This window comes from Falco punctatus, assembly GCF_963210335.1.
Source record: "Falco punctatus genome assembly, chromosome: 1".
Classification (NCBI taxonomy): Eukaryota; Metazoa; Chordata; class Aves; order Falconiformes; family Falconidae; genus Falco; species Falco punctatus.
The window spans coordinates 97426022-97448012 of NC_137580.1; the positions used below are offsets into that span (position 1 = coordinate 97426022).

At 41.8% G+C, this 21991-nt stretch overlaps 1 protein-coding gene across 4 annotated transcripts in view; it reads left to right on the forward strand.

Annotated features, from left to right (window-relative positions):
• The window catches only part of TMEM132B (transmembrane protein 132B), a 259209-nt gene that overhangs the window by 61908 nt on the left and 175310 nt on the right, over positions 1–21991 (forward strand). For 3 of the 4 annotated variants that reach the window (XM_080390918.1, XM_080390920.1, XM_080390919.1), the window contains one exon: positions 7477–8356. The exons of the other annotated variant lie outside the window; for it this stretch is intronic. In XM_080390918.1, coding sequence (XP_080247044.1) covers positions 7477–8356 — 880 coding nt within the window. The remainder of the gene's footprint in view (positions 1–7476; positions 8357–21991) is intronic. 4 annotated transcript variants of the gene reach the window in all.

A 21991-nucleotide genomic window follows, 5' to 3' on the forward strand; every position in this document is an offset into this window, starting at 1 on the left:
AAGTAGAGCTTTGTTGTATTTGGGGGGGGGCGGAATATAATCTCTAATCTGCTGGGTATAGCGTTGCTATAAGGGTTTTTATTTTCAATTAAGTAAAAAAATAAAGGTAAACTTTGCATATTTTTTAATGCATTTGCTTTACCCCGTTTTGTTTGTGTGCTTGCATGTGCTTGTTTAATGCTGTGTCTTCTTGTTTTGCAATTGTTTTAGGAATCACCTCTGAGGGAGCGCAGATTAAGAATGACCATACCAGGTCAGAGCGCAGATCCATCTGGCCCAGCAGCCCATTCCTGATAGCACCCAAAAGCAGATACTTGATAGGAAAGAGTAAGATCAGGCAAGCACAGAGGATGCTTCCCCTAAACATGCTCTCAGCAGCCTGTGGCAGAGGTCCTGTCTTTGCATAATGCTGATTTAGGGAGTGCAGCGAGCAGTATTCTCTCTGGAGTCCAACACTTCGCATGCTTTCCTTGTTGGACTAATGGCAGTTTTGAGCCTTTTTGTTTTTCTCCAGTTTCCAAACTTTTGCTGATAGAGAACCTGAATTAATCTTCAAGCCTTTTGGGTATTGGATTACACTCTGCCTCACTTCTTTCTGTGCCAGCAGTGCTGGAACTGGCATCGGATGCTAATCCTGCTGTACCTATTCACTCAGTCGTAGAGGAAAATGTATGAAAACAAATTGCTAGTCCAAGCTAAATTTAGATTTATTCAGTAGGAGTTAATTATAATCTTTATTTAGTCCCAAGTGATGCCTTCTTATCATACACTTATTATAGCTGAGAAAATTAATTTTTATTCTACCATAAAGGTGAATGTAATAATCTGGGTTCAGGAAAGGGATTACTTTAATAAGATTTATAGGCAGCCTTTCAGACAGCACAGTTTTATTACTATCTGCATGTGGCCTTGCTGTATGTATATCTTTCAGTATGAGTGACTGTGCAAAATGTACGCAAGCTAAAAACTGTAGTGAGCACCAGCTTAGAAACTTCCACATCCAACTTAGTTTCTTGGCAATGGTAAGCAGGCAAAGCACTTGACTTACTTTGGAATACAATAATACAGTTTATTACTGAACTTGTGGCCTGACCAGGAGTTTCATTCATATGATTGGTTTAATTTTGCACTGAAAAATGTATTTTAGTAGACGAAAGATTTATGAGGGCCAAGATCCTGCTTTCAAGGTTTTTGGAAGCAGAGTGATGGGCAAACAGGCATAAAGTGTGGGAAGAGAAGCTTTAAGTGAGGAGTGAGCCATCAGATCTGATGGGCCAGGACTCCTTTGCCCATAGATATCTAAACCTCCAGGATACTGGTCTGTGCTGGCCACCTTTAGCAGTCGAGTTAACAGATAGAAATAGGCTTCTCCCAAGGGTGATTTTTCACCTCTAAGATATAAGTGTCTAGGAGAGGATGAACGAATTCTGGAGATATCCTTTTCTGTGATTTACTGAAGGGGGGGGGGGGGGGCGGGGGGCGGGGCTGGAATGTGTGCTGGGCATAGGTACCTATCTAAAATGAGGTGGCCTGGCTTGTGGAAGGTGGCCAGAACGTGTAGCTGCAGGGAAGCTTGGTAACAAAAGTTTGACGGAGGCATTTGAAGGTACGTATGTGAGATACTGTCCCAAGCCTAAAAAAGTTAATTAACAGCTCTTCAATTTTAAATGTTTGGATTAAATATACTTTTTTTTTTTTTTTAATGGCATCCTTTTTCTTGTCTTTCAAAACGAGCTGCTCAACTAGCAGTGTTTTGCAAAGCGAATCTGTCTCCACAAATGTGTAATTAAGATCAAACGTAAGCAGTGTAAACTGCTTGGGAGTCCTACATCAAGTTCTATCCTTATGTCAAACTAGGATAAAAAGAGAGAATGAGAAAAGCTTAAAGGGATCCTATCATCTATTCTCATGCTACAGTTTTTTATATGTTGACAGCTTCTGGGCTGTCTTTAATGTTTAAAAAGTATTGGGAGCTCTTCTTACCTTTTTCTTGCAGTGTCATTTGTATCTTCAAATTTTTCTGTTACAGTTGAAAAGACTGTTTGTTATTAGTTGTTTTTTTTTTTTTCTGTGCCAGTACAGTTCACTGTATAACTACCTCAAGTACTGAAGGAGCAAGACTTGTTTTTGAATGGTAGGAAATGGAAGCTGTTCCTCAGTGGGACTATGATGGGCTTTTCTCCTCCTCTTCCTCCGTAATATAAAACTGAGGAGATGAGTCACAGGATGGACTCTGAATGTGGGAAGTAAACAGTGACATCCTCCTTTCATGGTTATTTTATTAAATTTTGAATGAGTCAGGGAGAGCACAAGGCGGGTGTTCATTTAGGCTGCTTAAATCCTTGCACAGCCCAAACTTACCCTACTCATAGTGCTCAAATTAGGTCTAAACTCATGGCAGAATTTCACACTGTAATCATCCTCCTCATTTTCCTGCTGCTGGGATTAAGAGTCAGTGTTTCCCCAGCTGTAGCCAGGCCAAGTTACCTTGCACAGCCTCTTACGGCTGGGATCCCCAAACAGCATCAGGTCTTACCCCTTGCATGTATGAGAGAAAGTGACCTACATAGCTGGTCCAGTATTAATTATTCTCTTATAATTTATCAGCTCCAGAATAGCTTTCCTTGTGTAGACACCCTATTCTGGGATACAGTGTGTTTTTATTCAAGGATAATGTCTGCATTTCTAGAGCAAAATAATTATTATGAATAGGGCCATTTTTATAGTGGAATAATGTACATGTGTAGTTTGGTCTTTATGGTCTTTAGTGAGGGCTGGTGGGAAGGGCTGGTGATTTTTCTCCTGTACAGACAAGCCATTGATTGCCTCTGTATGAGTCATGGGTAACATCATAGTACTTACTGGCACCACATTACTTGAAATTATTCCTCTTTTACAAAAAGGAGTGTCTGTATGATCTCACACTACAATTCTGATGATGCTGCAGAAAATATGAATTTTAACATTTTCACAGTTTTTCCACAGGTGCAGGGTTGGCTTTCTTGTTTATTTTCAGAGAAAAAGGATATTGAAACAGTTGCAATTTTAAACCCTTCTTACTCCATGCACCTCCAACTTCAGAATTACTGAGTGCTTATGGAAGACTTGGCTGCTGTTAAGTAGTTAGCTGAAGGAGAGGAAAGATTCAGATGTGAAATTTGGATTTATGCGGCAACAGGAGTAATTTTCTTTTTTATTTGCAAAATTATGAATTTTAAAGACTTACCTCTTACTACAGCTTAACATAGATGCATTACTTTTTAATACTGACCTGTCACTGTCACCGCTACCTTCTAGTAGGATACTTGTTTTGCTGCTTATCAAATTGTATGAAATGTAGCTTGGATGAAATCTTGACTTACATGAATGGCAGATTTTTATTGAACAGTGTAGGTCACTACAGCTATGGCTTTGCATGTGACTTACTCCTTTGCTGGTTTTTGTGGCATTAGTCCAGGGTCAAGTGAGATTAAAACCAAAAGCAATGGATAAATTTATGGTTAAATAAAAAATTATCCAGACAACAGAAAGGAAGATTTGTTTGATGTCTGAGCTGGTGAGAGTAAGGACCAGAAGGGGCATCTCCCTGATGCACAGCATTACATGGTTGGTTATGTGCATGGTGGCTTCCTCTCTGCTCTTCACAAACATCAGAGGGGCATTTCCATCTGCAGTCTCAGAGTTTGCAGGATGAACTGGGCCATGAGGCTGTTGCCTGACTCTGGAGAGATGCGTTTTGGCATAAAATGGGAATGATGAGATTTTACAAGTTGACCTGTTGCTCTAGGGTTCTTGGTATTTGGCTAGTTCAAAATAGTGTTTTAAAAGGGGCAGAGCACCTGCTGAAAACCTGTTGCAAGGTAAAAGTTATTTTATAAATTCAAGCTAAATATGTCATATCCAACAATGTGTTATTTCCACACGTCTCCCCTCAATGCCACAGTAGTCTGAGAAACACTGTGTCAGCCTTTGAGATAGCACTGGGCTCATTTGGCCTCCATTTACTTTTCTTCAACTCTTGCTCTCTTTCGTTACGTAATTAGGACTAACCCATGTTCTTTTCATCTTGTTGGAGTGCTTATTAAAGGAGCAGGTGATTTATTAATTGCCTTGTTGCACACCAGAAAGCTGAAAATGTGTCCTGTTTCTGATTGTTACTGTAAGGAGATTGATGCCATGGTGCTGATGTGCCAAATTAAAAAGGCGGGGTGTTGGCCTGCCATCATATGAAGTATTTCTTTTTAGATGTTCCTACAGTGTCATAAAATGCTGCTAAATTCAGATATCATATTTTGTTGCAGGCTGGTTCTAGGACAAAGCCCAGCCCTGTCTACTGGTGTTTATGGCTTCCCATATAAGCTTTCAGACAAAATTTGTGTCTCATTTTGTTTGAGTTACAGCAGGCTCATACCCTAGTCCTCATACCAGTTCTGAGAAGAGGCACTGAATGTTGCCACTGTAATGAAATGGAGGAAAAGGAAAAACATACCTCTTAAACTTCCTGTAAATTGCTGCTTGAGAGAGATGAAATATCTGCATAAAGGATAGGAGGGGGGAAGTTCTCTAATATAAAACCAAATTCATTTAAGCCTTGCCTTGGTTTTGGCTCCTCTTTAGGCTCAGGAACTATGTCAGTGTTTAAATCTCCTCTGCAGTCTGGCGTGTTTTCAAAGAAAGCAAAGTTTAGCTCTTCCCCCAGAAATCAGAGGGTACTCTTGCTGCTGTGTGTCCTTTGCTTACCTATACAACTGCACAATTTTTATGATGAATGCAACTTTTCAAAAGTATTGCTTTCAAATGTAGTTCTATTTATCTGCAATTAATCTAGGAAGGTGGTTGTCTGCATTTGACTTCATGGGGAAGAAACAACACCCTTCCTCTCCTTGCTGTCTTGGCTTTCACAGGAGCAAAGTTCACTTTCAACAACTAAGTTGTGCAATTGCACAACAGCAAACTATGCTGTGTCAAGGTGCTCTATAAATAGCAGCAATAACAGAGCTGCTAAAACATCTCTTGGTGACTTTGGTGCTAGAATTGGCATTGATCTTCTCCATTTTCCCTTCTGCTCTTGCTACAAGCAGGATGAGGTTTGACCCCCTGTGTGTTTCTCAAGCACTTTGTTATTCAGTGGTGGGACAAAAGTGTTCGGCTCCCACAGAGTAGCACAGCAAACAGTAGTGGGGCATTGCCTGACCCCTGCTAAATGGTGGTCACCAGCTTCTGCTCTTTGCCTCCGTCCCTGTTGTAGGTTGCTGTGGGTTCCTTGCCTTATGCAGCCTCCTGTGCCCAGTGCTATTGGGCAGTGGTGTCCATCTCTGCTACACAGCACCTACTGCTTTCTGTGGTGTCTGTCACCTGTGCCTCCTGCCTCTTAAACTGCTTGTAGCTTGGTTAGCCTTTTGAATGGAGAGACTACCTCTGTCTTCTTCCAGAATTGCTCATCACTACTTAACCCTATGGCTTCCCACAGAGAACCGGGGTCTCTGGTTTCTGGATGCTGCAGGGAGTGCACCAGCTGCCTGTTGTTCAGAGCTGAATGGAGAGCTGTGGAAGGGAAGGGCTAGAGTCATATTTCTCCATTAGAAAATTGGTTGTCCCCTGTGTGAGCTGTGATACCATAGCAAGCTGGCCCGTGTCAGTGGTCACATGGGGAAGGGAGGAGACAGTTTCTCATCACCTGGATTTCTGCATGTCAGCTGGGTGCCCAGATCTGTGGCTGCATGCAGCTCAAGGAAGGTGTTGGCTGCACTGGTGTGTTATGGGAGATGGGTTGAAATGTTTATGTGTGGGCATAAGAAACAAGAGGACAGCCAAGTGGGGTGATTGCATGGCAGCTGCTCTACAGTTGCATTTGCTTGTAGAGCTGAAAGGAAACCCTGAACCTATCCTCATGTGGAGTAGTGAGAGGAGACTGTTGATACTGTTTCCTGCTGAGATTTTTTTAATGCTTTTCTAAGTTTTTGCATATTTACTTGTTCCCACAAAGAATATTCCAATGGCTGCAGAAATACCTTGACATAATTAAAAGCAAAAGCAAAGGCCGAAGTACTGTGATGAAATGAGAAGCATTTAAAAGAGTGTAGATAATATCAAGCCATTGAAAATAAATGAGCAGAATTTCAACCGAGGACAAGAGTGGAGCGAAGTCAAATGGATGAGATTTGCCCTAGAATCTGTCTTTGCTAAGTGTAGGCTTTAAAAATACACAACCTGAAAAAGATAGCCTGAATATTAGAGCTTTTATCTGTGCTAAATTGTAGCTGCAAGTATCTGAGTCATCTGGCTTGTAACAGGTGTAATTGTTTGTGTGGTTGTCGCATTGTGTATCTGCTCTCCCCAGTCCTGACAAACAGGAAAGTCACTGCTAAGCTTCAGCGAGAGACAACAAGAGCTTTGACCTTAGGATCTGTCATTGTTCCTTTGTTATCTCTGCACATTATGGAACTGCTTCATTTTAATTCATTTGGTTTCTGTTTATTTCTTCTGTGGCAGTCCCAGGAGCTTGCATTCACTGGATTTCTGTTGGAGCATATGAATTGTTAGTTTTAAAGACCCACTGTTTCTTTCCGGTAGAATCGCAGCCCAGATTTAATATATCTCACCATTAATTAGAGATCAGTCCAAACCAAAGATGTCTGTTTGATCCCTCCCTCCCTCTGGAATCTTTTCTTGCCTGGGAAAAATTGCTCAGCACTGGCTGGAGGATTGACCATTGTGTTGTAGAGAAACTTTTGTGGCTTCCAAATGTGTTTCATTCTCCTCTGGAATTAAACCAAAAAATTCTTCTAACATCTGTGAACATTCTGCGTGTAAAGGGTTTCTCTCCTCCTCTCAAGTTCACTCTTGCCTATAAATCCATCCCACCAAGACCTCTATCAAACCCTGTATTTTTTTGTGTGAAAAGTTTTGGTTTCAGTAACACAAAGCTTTTATCATTTTGCCACTAACTTCCAAACTGCTGTACTGGCAAAAGTGGATATGGAGTGATGCAGATTTGCAGCCTCCCATTTCATTGTGTGTTAGCGATGTTAGACTAAAGAGAATGTTCTATTTTACTGCCTACTAATATTCAATATGCCAGTTTCTTATGTATATTGAAATGTGGGTGAGAAAAAGTTCTAAGTTTCATCTGGGGATAGAAGAACAAAAACCAACCAGTACAAAGTATTAGAACTTAGATTGGGATCTGGCCAATCAATCTCCTCCTTGTTTTATCCAATACTTGATTAATGGCTTTCAAGTAGATATTAGATTAGGAAAGGTAGAAAGGGAGCTGTACAGCTGATGCAATGGGATGTTTTCAGTGTATGAGCCTTGAGCCAACAGTGTTATTCCATGGTACCTGTGTCAGATTGTTTCATAATTGTGGCTAACAGTCTTGATCTCCGGTAAGACGTCACTTTTGAGAAAAACTGAGGGGCATGCTAAGCAAACATTAGAGTTGTCTTTCTGTTTCCTTTTATCTTTGGCCTGCAGTGGTGGAGAGCCGAGGAGGGATCATGGACAGCATACAGAGATTTTCAAACCTGCCAACATATCTCCCTGCGAGCTATCACATCTGCAACGCTGATATTTTCTTCTTCCTCAAAGAAGCCAACCAGGATATCATGAGGAACTCCAGTTTGCAGTCTAGGGTGGATTCATTCTTTATATACAAAGCCAAACTGCCACCTGTCCTAAATGCCACGTACGGACCCTTTTCTGTTGAACAGGCTGTTCCCTTGGATCTCATGCTGACTTCTGCATCTTTTGGTTTCACAAATAAGTTCACTTTTAATTGGAAATTAAAATCTCACATAATCGACAGCTCAATCTATTCCAACAAACCTAAAATACAAACCTTATTCTATATTGCGGGGAAGGACTGGGATGACTATAATGCTGCAGAGAGTTTGCCTTGTGTGAAGATGTTTGCTTTCCTGGAGTCCAGAGAAGTTGTGGCCAGCTGTAGATTGACAGGTCATCTAGGATTATGTGTTGCAGAGCTGGAATTGTCTCCTAGCTGGTTCAGCTCCCCTTCACCCCTGGTTTCAGAGGAAACAGCCTCCCTGGAAGGCATTACTGTGGAGCTCTTCTATAAGATTTATACAGCAGATGGGGAATGTTCTCCAGAGGATGCAAAATGGGAAAACAATATCCATGCAAGTCAAGATAATGAACACAAGGCTTTATCAGCTATGGAGAGGATTGGTAGCATCATTGTTTACCCAAATCAAGACAAATTAAAACAGTCTTCACTGAGGCTAGATGAAAATGTCGTTATTCGCTTGCCACTCAACCCCGTCAGAGAAGGTGACGTTGTGACCTTTCATGTTTCCCTGGCTGATGACTCTCTAGCAGACCAGTTTGTATTAAGGTAAGGGAATTTTTAAAGTGCTGTATACTAAACAGTCTATGTATAGGGATAAATTTGTCAGGTGTAATTTCTTTGGTTATCTTCAGTGTTTTCCTGAGAGATTTCCTCTCCAACTGTGGAAAACTATAAATACTCTTGAATTATCTGTGTGGATGACATTTTTTGGAACATGGGAATTGATTTTAAAGTACGAGCTATAAATGTTTGTTTTTTCGTTTTAATTCTATTTGCTTCTAGTCATAATTCTGCCTCTTAAATTATGCCTCTGTAAGTCAGCCAGGGTAACTGCTGTGATCCATTTTGCTAGACAGTTCACAGGAGGTTTTTCTGTTTCTTTGGTGAAGCTTCCTCTCTTTTAATCAACCTTCTTATCATCTTTACAAAGGCCATGGGATATATCTTGCCCAGGTCATATGTTGTGAGGAACTATTTTGTTGCATTTTACAGAGGGGAGCGGACAGGTGAGAAAATGAGATGTGCCTCAGCTTGCATAGGAAGTCTTTGGCAGAGCCAAGATTTGGATCCAAACTTTGCAAGTTGTCTTAGGTTTTTCCATAAGACAGCCCATCCTGCTTCCTCAAAGTTTTGATGTCTTGTTGTGTGGCCCATTTTTGTTTTAAGTTTTGAGACTTTCTGGTGACCTTTACTTGTGAATCTGCCTGTAATAGGAGAATTCAGGCATTCCTAACCACCCCGAGGGTTACTGCTGCATATTTGTTATGTCCTTAGCTGTCAGACTGTGGGTTCAGAGCTGCATACAGACCAAAATCAGAGAGAAATGTGAGCCAGACTGTGGGAATAAAAGGGCCAAAAGGTAATTGGAAAGTGTCATATGCTGTGAGAATGTGAGACACTTGGGAAAGAAGAAGTTGCAGCCCATACCAGCAAACCTCCAAACAGATTCGTGCCTTGCTTCTAACTTTTTGATCTGAGAACTGTGGGAGCAGAACATGACAGAAGTGCACTTTGGGGACAGATGTTGAGAAAACAGACAGCAAACCTTATGCAGCACTTTCAAATCATTCAACATTTGTGAAGTAGCACATGCATATTAATAAACTTCCAGATTGCTGTGTGAATCAGGACAAGTGGTTCATAGTGCAGTGCACAGGCAGAGAGAAAGAAATGGTGTGCAATATCCCAAGCACTTCCATCTACTCAGGGTAGGGGGGAAAACGCATGAGAAATATCATAGGGTTTAACTAAACTTTTAAAGGTTTGTGTCAGGAAGGGTCTTCCTATAAACCCAATTTATTCTTGCCTTTAACTGGCTTTACTGGTTGTTTGTTTGGTTTTTTTCGTTAAATGTGGTTTTGGCCGGTATTCATTGTCAGTATATGACCAGCCTCACGGAGCAGTCAGGTTTTGGCAGTTGTGTATTGATCCTCAGTGCTATAGCAGAGAGATTATGGAATTTGCCTAAGGCTCTGCAAGGATTTAACATCAGCTCTTAATTCTCATCTTTTTGTTCTCTTCGCCACACCACCGATAAAATTCCCTAGGTATTAGAGACAACCTAAGTTTAGGATGTTTTCTTTCCATTGGAATTTCTACAGTAACATTTACCTTGTAACGAGCAGTGCAAGAGTAGAGTTTTGATATTTCTGCTGGCCAGGAAAGCACCAAAAACTTGCAGAGACAGTTTTGAAATGCTGTCTTTAAAAAGAAAAATGGTTTCTGGAAGCACTGAACACAGTAACAAGCCTGGGGTTTCAAGAAGCAGAAGCTGAGGGAGTTGAGACCCTCCAAAGTGGGGAGCCCCAGGATGAGCTACAAGAGCCTGGCTACTGCTGAGACACTTGTCTTCTTCCACAGGCCCCTTTGACTTACATGTCTCCAGCTGTCAGGTGGGAGTCACTTTGCAGCACTCCTGACACACGGAGTGTGTATCTCTGTGCTCCCAAGCTGCTGGGAAGGCAGTCAGGTTTCCATGGGCATTTCCTTCTTTGAAAAGTGTATGGAATGGTTCATTGCCAGGAGGTGTTTCTGTTGCAATATATCAGCATGTTTTACATGCCCAGAAATACTTCCTTGGAAAATTCACTGTTGGTTCTATGTAGTCTAGCCTGTCTGGTCTTTTATTTGGCTTTGTTTGCATTGTGCTTTTCATCAGAGATACTGCAAGTATTTTTATTTAACCTTCAGTTGAATGCTGAAAGTAAGAGGCAAAATGCAATTCTGCTGATGGCTCACCTGTCCTTCAGGATGGAGAGAGCACCAGCGACCGTTGCTATGATTATTTCAAATGACATATATGGGGCCCATGGAGAGATTATTCAGCTGAAGTTTACATAGTAGGCAGGGAATTATGCTGAGGGAAATACAATCACTGTAGCGCCTGCATCTAATTTATGCAGTTTCCCTCACAGACTTTCCCTGTTTTTCAGCTCAATGCTAATGTCTGTAGAATTTCTGTGTGTTATAGCCAGAGAAAAATGCGCTGAAGAGAATGCTTGCCTTGGGAAATACATTTTTGCCTAATGTAACTGATTGTTTTTAATCATATCTGTTATAAGTGTAGTGGGGGTGAATTGCAGTCTGGCTCATATGAGATGATAGATCAAAATCAAGTCATTCTCAACACAGTGTTTAATGCCAACCTTGAGCTCTGACAGTATGCAAAAGAACAGATATGCTCAATTTTATCCACCTCTTTACTATTTCATGCTGTGTTGTGTAGTATTTTATTTTATGTTGGATTTTGTTCTAGCAAAACGGAATTCAGTTCTCATCTAAGAGCAGGTTCTTCCTCGTTTTGGTAAAATTTGGGATTCTTAACCAAGCTTGGAAACTGAAAAGCAATTGGAAACAGTTTCTTGATTCAACAGTGTGTTGTGTTGAAAGATACTTGTTAAACCTCCATCCTTCCAGTAATGTTGCTTACAGGGTGATGCTTCACATTATATGTGAAGCTCCAGCTATCACTTCCAGTCCCTTTTCATCAGTCATATTGCTCACTTTGTTGACAGATAATCTATGCATGTGTGCAATGAAATTCTTATGACACTGGAGATTAATTTGTGGCCTTGCTGGTCTGGTCTGTACTGTAAAATTTACCATCTGTGAACATAAATTTTGCCCATTATGTTAGGTGGCTTGCCACTAAACATAGTTTAACCATAAAAATAGGTGAAATGGGCTATGTTGTCATGGTTAAACTTTTTTACGGGGTACCTATTAAAAAAAAAAAAAAAAAAAGAAAGAAAAGAAAAATTAAGCACAGCTTTGAGATTCCAGCAGGACTAATACATGCATCAGTGTCACAAATTTTCAGGCACTTTTTATCTTTTGATGCACAGGAGTATCTCTGTTACCTCCTTTACTGACAAACTTAGAAGAAACATGGTAAAGGAGAAAAGATAGAAATCATGATTAAAGAAGGGGCAGCACCAACTTTTGTGCTATTTACTAAACAAAAGTCTCCTGATATGCATGGAGGAGTTGTAAAAGAGACAGGAGAAAATAATTCTTGCTTAACTGGAATGATGGAAATCTCATCTAATAGCACTGGGAATGGCTTGCATTTCTTTTGTGCTGTATGTTATTATTTAATTCCATCTTGAGACTAAAAGGGTGTATTTAAAAGAAAAATGGGAGTAATTTTGTACAGCAAGAAAACGTTTAATGGAATAAATGGACAGTCACCCCTTGGTTGTAGGAAAGAAACTACGGACACTCACTTTATAAATAAATGGCAGAATCTTGTCCTGTTTTCCAAGTCTCCCCATTGAAACCGTCAGTGAGGATGTGCTGGTAATGAAGGCTGAGCACTAATAGCAATTTGTCGAGTCACAGACAAAAAGTGGGTTTGTCAGCATTCGTTACACGTCCCTAACATGAACGACCCATCCTCCTTTTATGCCCGATCAGAATAGAAACAGAGATTGGAGATATTCCAGGAATAATAGTAAGGGGCTGAAATCAGGTAATGAATCCCACGCTAGAAAAATGAAAGCAGCTGTGGTCAGGATGCGGTCCTCTGTCTGGAGGGGAATGGCAGGACTGTGCAAAGAAACCTCACTGTTGTTCGGTGCCTAGGCAACCTCAGGGAAAAAGATTATCCGCTCCTCTCTGCCATGCTCCACATATTGCAGGGCAAAGATTACTTCTTGATTTTTGGATGAACCAGTACAAGGTGTAATACATGCCGGTTGGCTTTTGCTGATTATTCTCACTAGGAAAAATTATATTAAGGATTTATATTAATAAACATATATCCATATGGAGGAGGTTATGTCTCCTGCTAAGGAATAAAAATAGCACAGGCCATTAAAACTGACTTACAAGGCTTCTGCGTTAATAATGAAAGATCTGTAGAAGTCTGAGCAGTCGTCTAGAAGGCCAGAAAAAGATCATTAAGAGGATGTCTCCTGCCAATAGCTGCCAAGAGCAAACAAGGGAAAGAAAACAGAAGGTTTTAGATTTGGAAATGCATAGAAAATCAGAGCATGCAGGCTCTGGGGAATGCAGCTTGGCTGTGTGCGAGGAGAAGGCTCCATGTGGCCTTCATTGCTTGTAACCAAGCTGGTACGAATGGGGAAGCATGGCAGGATTATTACTGATGAGAGAAATAAATGATTAACTGAAGCATCATTTTAGGGAGAAAATTCAGCAGAATTGTTGAGAAAGGGGAAAAAATACACTTCTGAAATTAATAAAATGCTAGTTCAGTTTTAGAAATAATTACGGAATTAAAGCATTACTGGCAACTTGGGAATATTTTGTTTTTACCCAAAGATTTTAATAAACCCAGAATGAACGTTTAAATTCATTATTTCTCTCTTTTCTCTGAATGTACATTGGACTAACTGTAAAATATGAAATAGTAATATGTAATATTAATAAAAAATATCAAGCACTGCCAAGTCTGGAAGTACCAGAGGTGTCTGTGCAACCTTAACTCAGCCCATGTATATATGTATTGTGACATGTCTCTCAAAGACAAATTCACACTATTTTTCCCCAGATCTCCTGCTTCATTTGATGCATATATTGTGTTCCGCTGTTTTGTCCTCTTTTTGTCACTGAATAGTAAAGGGAGTAACATCTTTTCAGGACACTCCTGCGAAGCCTGGGGGAGCTGTCACCAGAATTTTTTTTAGCTTGGATAAACCATTTATATAAATTCTATTTCAGAAAGGGTTGAACCGTTCTTTTACTTTTCTTATTTCTATTTGAGACAGGCACATGGCCCAGAAAAAGTGGCTTCAGCTGATGAAAGCCTGGCGTGATGGTATGGAGTTTTAAATTTCACAAAGATGTAGTACGAAGTAGTTAGACGTGAATCTCTGTTGACTGAACTGCAAAAGGCATCCTCCCTGGGTACCTGCAGGCAGTACATGGCTGTGCTGCACCCACATGCATGAACCAACCTACCCTAGAAATAGTCATACCACACTGCCAGGTTTTCTCTCCTTTTCATGTGATTTAAGATAACCTTCTCTGCCCTAGCTATGCCGGAGAGGGAGGAGAAGAGGAACCACCTCCTCATACTGTCTTAAAACCAGCTAAAAACAACAAAAAAATAAGCTCCTTCCTAGAGCTCAAGCAGTCCTAAAAGCTTAAAAACCAATGGATATCTGACAGTGAATAAATGACCCAGTGAATCCTGAAAGACCCCGCAAGACTACAGTCAATAAAGCTTTTTAATGGAATTTTAGATAAAGGTCAACTATCTGCTACAATAATCAGCCATCCACGATCACTCTTCACAGGAATAAAACAGGCAGAGCAGCAGCCCCACGCGTCAGCAAGAAGCTCTTGTTAGTTGTTGGATATTGGCTTTGAAGCACTTCCAGACGGGATCGCAGCATTGTGGTGATAAAATACTATTTTTTTATTGAGACATTTTCTGATGCTGACTTCTGTTGGCCTGCAAAGGGAGTCCTGAATGTGCCGCCTTGTCCAGACACACAGCTGCTCGTTACTGTGGCGTTACTACAGTGTTATTAAGGTAAAGGAGGATGAGACAGTGATGGGAGGCTGTGGTGCTGCTGAGTTTGGGTGACTGTGGCAAGTGTCTGCACTGTCTGCCCTTTCTGTCACCTTCTGCAGCCCTGGCTTTGGGGTGCTTCTTTCTCCCATGGGAGCTGGGAAATGTTCGTAACAGCTGGAGGGGAAGGGTTGATGAAAATGCAGAGTTAGATTTCTAGGATTAGAAATACTTAGCTTGCATGTGTGTTTCACCAGTGTTTTTCACTGAGAAGGTGAATAGTTTGACTGCTAGTGATTTTTAATTTTGACAGTTGGGAGTATTTCATGTGGTGGAGGAACACTGAGTACAGCTGAAATGAAACTAAGACCCACTTCCCATTGGGAAAGGTGTTTGGTTTGCTTTGAAAGCATACTTTTTCTTCTATTTGAGTCCTGCCAGCAGCACAGCTATCTCATTTATCTGCCCATCTGCATCTATGAGCGCTAAGGGATGTGGTAATGTTATATAAATTAATTTGCTGTATCTCATATTCAGAACCATAAAGTGCAAAAAAAGAGTTAGTTGATTTTAAGTCAGTTGGTATGTGAGTAGGCATCTCATGTCTGCAGTGCTGTGTGTAACTGGTGGCAGTGCATCTTGTTTGACACATCAGATTGTTTTGCACGTGTGACAAATAAGGTTTATAAGAGGAGCCCCAACAACCTCCTGTCTGCCAGCGTGTTAGCAGACACTGCTATACTCTGCAAACACATATGACATGAACAGCGTTTCCTGTGGATTTGGAAGGTGCTGTCACACCATGTGACTTGACAGAAACTCAACCTTGTTGATGGTAATGGAAAGAGATTTTACATTTTTAAATGGTTCAGGTTCTACGGGCTTGTTCCTAGACTGATCCCTATCTCTGAAAGCTTCGACATGACAGCTCCTGCTAATTAACTTCAGGCAGCTCCTGCACAACTCAATGCTTGCTTTGGAGATGGGTGCGGGTCTGCAGAGCGCTGTCAGCAGTTGTGGCATGGTTGCACTGAGAGCAAGGTACGAGCTGTGGTTTAGAATGCCTGTGATGCAGAGCATGCCTGGGAACGAGCCAACTGGATTTTGGAGAAGACCACCACTAAAAGGGCACCCTTGGTTTGCTGCATCAGCTCAGACTCCTATGCAACATGAAGGTGTGCTGGCTAGTGATCCCTCTTGGATCAGGAGCTGCATCTAAGAGCTGCTGAAGGTTCAGCCTCTTACAGTTTGCACAGGGCATTGCCACTGCTTTTCTCCAAACCTTTCTTTTGCTGGGGGCAATCCTGTCTGTACTTACTGCTTTGCAGGAAGGGGCAGATGATTTACCTCTGCTCTGATTAACCTTGGTGCATATATGAAATGGGAAAGGAAGGCCACCAAAGACAGAATTAGGAGTTGAGTTTTGCCTGTGAGCACCTGGGTCTGAGTTCACTTACCTCCATTAATGCATACAAAGCTGCCTTCAGGTGACAAAACTGCTTAAATATACAGTATCACAAAGGGTAATTTAAGGAAGACAGCTGCAAGAGAAACATTTTCTTAATCCATTTTTTTTCTTTGGCATCTTGTACTCAGGTTGGAAGCACAAATCAGGAAAGGTTCCTGTCTTCGAGTGATCACTTCAAGTTTGGGGACATGCTGTGGCTTTTTGCAAACTGTGTGTCCTAGTGAGCGAGTCCCTGGCGGGGAGCTTAAGGGGGGCGTGTCTTTGTTTTGGACAATATGCTGAGTGGTCCCTGCTTTGTGCTGCCAGACAATGGTGGCATTGATCAGCTTCTTGTACGGCTCTTCATTAGCTGGCAGCGCAGTAAATCACATCCTTGTTTAAACAAGTCAGACACAACAGTGATTCGGTCGTTGATGCAGTTACTTCTAGTGTGTAATGAATAGTATTAAAAGAAAAGTATAAAAATATGTCTACTTTGAAATTTACTTTCTTCCTGAGATAAATGTTTTGGGCCATGTGTTGCTGTCATTTCATCCTGGTAAAAAATGGATTACTATCTCATGAAGCTGGCAAAGTATTGCTTTGAGTGAGCACATTGATCTGAAATTCTTCATGTTTCTGCTGATGCAACAGAGAGTTGCTTTTGTCCTTGTGTTTACCCATAAGTTTTTGCATGGTCTGATACAAGAAGGCCAGCATGACTGTTAGCTGACAGCTTTGTGGAGGGAGGACTTTCAGAAAGATCAGGAGACAGAATGTTGCAAGAAAGATTGTCAATACATCTTGTTTTGGGTGCTCCTCCTGCCCGCCATGCAATTTATATCAATAAAAGACTCATAAAGGAATAGTTCTGGACAAAGCAGAGCAGGGACCTGTGCTTTGTGTGAGGTATTTAATGCTTTAGATAGCTGCCGCGTGTGCCTTGGATGCTGTACTTAAGTCAGGGTATGAAAGAGAATATTAACAAAGTTACTGGATCCCAGATGAATCAAAAGAGCTGCAGGGGAAGAAAACAGTGACAAATGAGTCTGCCATCCTGAGGCACAGCAAATGGTGCTTACAGTTAAAGCTATTTCACTTCTTGCACTGTTTGGCCACCAGCCCTCCAATGCTGCGTGGGCAGTGGGGAGTGAGGCAGTACGAGGAAGGTGATACCTCATGCTGGCAGAGCAGCAGAAAGCCCCCATGCAATGGGGCCAGTGTTGCTTCACATGGGGGGGACTGCAATGGGAACTCTTCTTGAGCTTCCCAGAGCCCAGGGAGCTGCTCGAGGGTGGTGGTGATCTTCTCTCATCTCCCCTCAGCTTTCAGTCTGCCACTTAAAAGCCCTCTACCCTGAGCAGTGCTGGGTGTCAGTGACCTGTGTGGAGGAGTGCTTCATCCTGTGTTGAGAGTTACATAGAACTACATAAGAGGAAAACATTTTTAAAATGTATTCTCCTTAGGATCCCTGTGGAGATCCTGTGGATATTCCCAGCAGAGGAGGGATTGGTCAGAGCAACAGTATTTTCAGGGGTATCCCAATGTGGAGGGTGCTGTTGGGAGGGCCATATTCAAGCAGCCCCACAGATCTGTCACCCTTATCACTCTGAGCTACCAGGCATGGCTCCAGCAGGTCTCCCTCTGCTCCTACCCTGCTTTTGTTCAAGTTGCTCACTAGGACCAAAATATACCTTCCCCTCCCCGATACATCCTTTTCAAAATTTTCCTGCCAAGTGAACTTTCTTGGTTTCTTTTTTCTCACTGTGTGGCCCAAGCTTTTGTGGTATTAATGAAGGAGCCCTCAGATGCGTTTTCGCTGAGTCCTCATCTTTAATTGCGCTGGTCCTAGAAGACAGCAAGGGGGAAAGGAAGAGAAGCAGAAGTGTGGCATAGGCAGTGCCTTGTTCATGGGCTTTCTAATCATCTGCTCAAGTTAATGAGGGTCTAGACAAGAAATGTGCCAAGGGGCCACAGGAAGCACACGTATGAGTGCTTTGATGCAGATCCCTAATGGAAGACGGTGATAAAATGCACCAGTGATGCTTGGGGACAGTCTGAAAAGTTTGTCCCATCCTGGGAGGTGGCAGAGGGTGAGGGAGAAGCGGTAGCAGACTGTGAGAATCTGGACCGGGATCCAAACGCATTGTGAGTTTTGGGTTGTTTTGGAAGTGGGAGTTTGGCTGTGGCCCATCTCTAATTTAATTTGCCTGGCCAGAGTCTTCTCTCTCTTACACAGAAAAGAGGGGTGATTTAATTGACTTCCGTAGAGTTGCTTAGGATTTGTGCCAGTAAAACTATTTGAATTTAGTTGTGTGCAAGGCATGTGTGTGTGCACCAGTGTTCTGGCTTTGTATTTCTGGTAATTACTGGGAAATTTGTTAGGGGCAGTAGTAACCCTGGGTGGGTGGGTGGATAGGACACAGATGGATAGGGAATGGTCATGTTTTGGGTACTGTTTTTAATGACAAACAGTAACACTAGTAGTACAGTCTTAATTATGGCATTTCCTGCTGTTATCTCCATAATGTGGCTTAAGTACCTATGCTCTTCAGCTAAGATGACTTTTGACTCATTTGCCAAAGCTAATAACACTTTAAAAATAATTTAAACCTTTTCAGAAGTATTTCACTGATGCTCTTGGGACCAGTAGTCCTTTATTTGCTATGGAACAGATACAGAATGAATAGCAGTACTGTGGACTCCCTCTAACAGCGACCTTATGTGAGATGTAGTGATTACAACAATTAAATACTCTTTGCCAAGGCAACCAGGGCTTTATTTCAAACTGAAGTTAGATTTCCCACTCCCAGCACCCCCCCCCCCCCCCCCCCCCCCCGAATCTCTTCTGCATGCATTATTAATTTTTCTTTGGAACATTTAGCCTGTACAAGTTGCATGAGCTCAAATTCAGTATTATTATTTATTAATTATTGCATTGAGGTAATGTCTAGGACATACTGCCTCAAGGGGTCAGAGAGCGCAGATTTCTCCCTTGGAGCCAGAAGCAGAACAAGGCCACAACCTTTCTCTTGAGGTGGGAGTTGAAGACTTAACAGCATTTCTAGAACAACTTGTGAAGAGTTTGCATTTGCTTTTTGCTTGACTTTGTAACGCATGCTAAGGAAGTTTGGGGCGGTTTGGTCCAGTGAATGCTTAGGCCAGTACAGTTTTGACCATACTCTTAAACTTCTTTACTAAAGTATTTGAAAAAACAGTAGGTCATGTCAGCTCAGGCTTTCTAAGTCCAACTATGTTGGGTGACTTGAACGCTGAACTTGTTGATGTGGTGGCCCTTGCTTGGAGAGGGGAAGGTCAGTGATCAGAAATGATGGTTAAGATGGAATGTTTTCTTCAGTGATTTTGAAAGTTTAGCTTGGGATGGTTTTTCATTTTTTTTTTTTAAAAAGAAATGTTAAAGAAGCGCTTATAACCCTTGCCTTGAATGTGTTACACTCTCATTTCAAGATTGAGTTTATTGTCTCTTTCTGCTGTTATATAAATAGCATCTTGATTTAATAATAAAATTATTCTGTTTAAATCTGTGTTGCTCTCCTAAGAAATCCACATTCATTATTCCTGGGATGACTGAAAGATCTACAGTAGTTTATAATCTGGTATCATTTCATTCTTCTTTGATATTATTCATCACCTTGTCATAAAACGTCAGGAGAACTTTGTTCAGCTTGCATGATTTGGGCTGAGAAAGCCGTACTTTAATATTAATGTTTTTTAGGAAATTGAGTAGATCTCTTTGCGTTCTAGGAACCATAAAATGGATGAGTGATGTCCTTTGACTAGACATTAGATGCTTACAGGGTGCTGAAGTTGAAGAATGGTTGAAAGAAACATGCAGCTGTACCACCTTGGGAAGAAAAATGACCATACAGAGCAGGTCTGGTTCAGGTCAATATTTGGTTGTAGATGTCTGAAATCATGAGTACTGTAGAGGCTGGTATTTGTGGTTGATCGTTCTCCATGTTAGCGCTGAACTGCTGTCCTGGTGTGGCTGTGTCGATGGTAGCGTCTCGTTGGCAACATGAAGCCCAGGTCCCAATTATTTGGTCATTTGAAGATTCCGTGTTGCATTTCACAAGCCCCGAGGCAGTCAACCAGGATACTGGCTGGGTTTCAGCTTCAGTAATTACAACTCGCCAGTGCAGATTCTCTCTGCCTCTTAAATCACATCCGCTATTTTTCACTTCCTTTGCTAAACTGCTGTGTCCCCTGTGCTGTTGTTGATGATAATAGTTCTAATGCTTAGCCTATTTATGTAATGCTATTTTATCTGTAACTTCTCACGGTTATTTTACAAGAAACATCTGTCAGTACTTTAATTTTACAAATTACTATTTTTATCACTCACATTCCAGAGATGTACTTCAAATAGTAGATGCTTTCCAAAAGGAGGAAGGCAATGCCCCTTCTGCCCCCAAACTGTTATTTTTCAGTGGGGACTGTGGGGCTGAAGGCGATGTTCCTGCCCTTCCCTTTAGCTCTCTCACCAGGGCAGATGTATTTGGATGCCAAAAGACTACCCGACACGAGGCCGGTGAGTTTGGTGAGCAGGGAGGTGCCATCCTGTGTGTGCATACTATGCAGTGCCCCGAGCAGTGCTGCCTGGTCCCTTCCCTGGGGCTGTCCTTCCGCTGGCCCTGAGGGGCCCGGGCCTTTCCCAGCCCACCTGTATTCCCTGTATCCCCTGCATCCCGGGCCTCTGTGCAGAGGGGAGTCACGGTAACCGCACAGGCTCGCTCTGTGTGCAGGCCAGGAGAGGGCAGAGTGGACTTGTGTCTGGCTTGTGTCTGCAGCAGAAAATACAGGCAGAAGTCAACAGCAGGTCGGGAGGGGCGTAATTTTGGGCAAGAATTGGCTTGGTGCTGGCCCTGGTTCGGATGGGCGGGTACTTCACCGGCTGTGATCCCCCTGAATGGACTCAATGCATCACCTCAAAAATGCCTCCATTGGGGGAGATTTAGCAACTTCACCCAGTGGTGCAAGCCCTCTGCAAAGGGCCAGAGACCCAGCAGCGTGGAAGGCTCCCTCAGGAATTCCTTCTTATTGAGGAGAGGCAGGTCCCTGCTGGGGTGTCCTCCACTCGTCCTGGGAGAAGCTGGGCAGGAGACATGCATGTGTGCTGATGTATGCAGTCTTACTACCTGAAATTGAAATGCAACGTGGGTTTTAAATGTTTTTCTTTTATTTTTTTTCCTCCCTTCCTTAAACGATTTCTGAAAGCTGTGCATTTTCTTTTTATGAATGCCTTTTGTGTGCTAGACATCGCAGTGTGCTTAATAAAGCAAACTTCTCCGCTGGTTTTAGGTTAAGAAGCTGTAAGTGAGCTTGTCTCTTCACAGAGCAACTTTCTTTTTGGACTTGAAAAACAATGGAAATGTAGTTAATGTTCAGCCTGACAGTCTTAGCAAACATATTAAGGGCTTCATTTAATAAAATCATATTTCACTTTAATAGACAAGAAGCAGAAAAGAGTTGAGTCCTTTTTAATGAATAAAGTCCTTAGTAAGGCACTTGCAATCTTTCTTTATGTGAGGCTTATTCTCAGGTTTTTTTTTATTTATTTTAGGAGCCAGGAGGATTTAGTGCAGCATTTTCTAAATTGAAACAGAATGGAAAGGAAAATGTGTCTTAATGTTAAACAGACATGAAGCAAAAATGTTTTGGTTTTTTTTTTTTTTCAAAAGAAAAGTTAAACATTTGCAAGAAAAATGTTCTTCACAGAAATTTCAGTTCTGTTAAAAACACATTTACTGTCAGAAAATAATGGTGCTGGATGAGCTCTAATAATAAGCCAATTCTTGTGTACCATGGGAGTGGACTTTTTCAGTCTTTCGTTGTAAGTCTTGCTGGAAGGGCTGCCACTGGGCTACAAGAGCACAGATATTTTCACACTGGGATTTGTGTCTACTTGAATTATGTGAATAACTCCATTGAAGTACAACTGGGAAAAAATTAATCATGTGACTTATTATGAAAATGGTGCTTTTTACTCCATTCAATGATGTTTGAGCAGCTCCATGTATTTTTCTCTCAGATTTTTTTTTTAAATTCTTTTTTCTTAAATACTCTCTCTGCACAGTGCTGTGATTGTACCACGCACAGACCATGCAACAGGCAAACTCCTGATTTCTGGGTAACCAGACTGCTGCAGCTAACGAATAACATTAATGGGCTGGGTGTGAGCTGCTTTCCCAGCGTGCTGGGGTTCCATAGCACTCTCTTTCATTGATCCAATTTG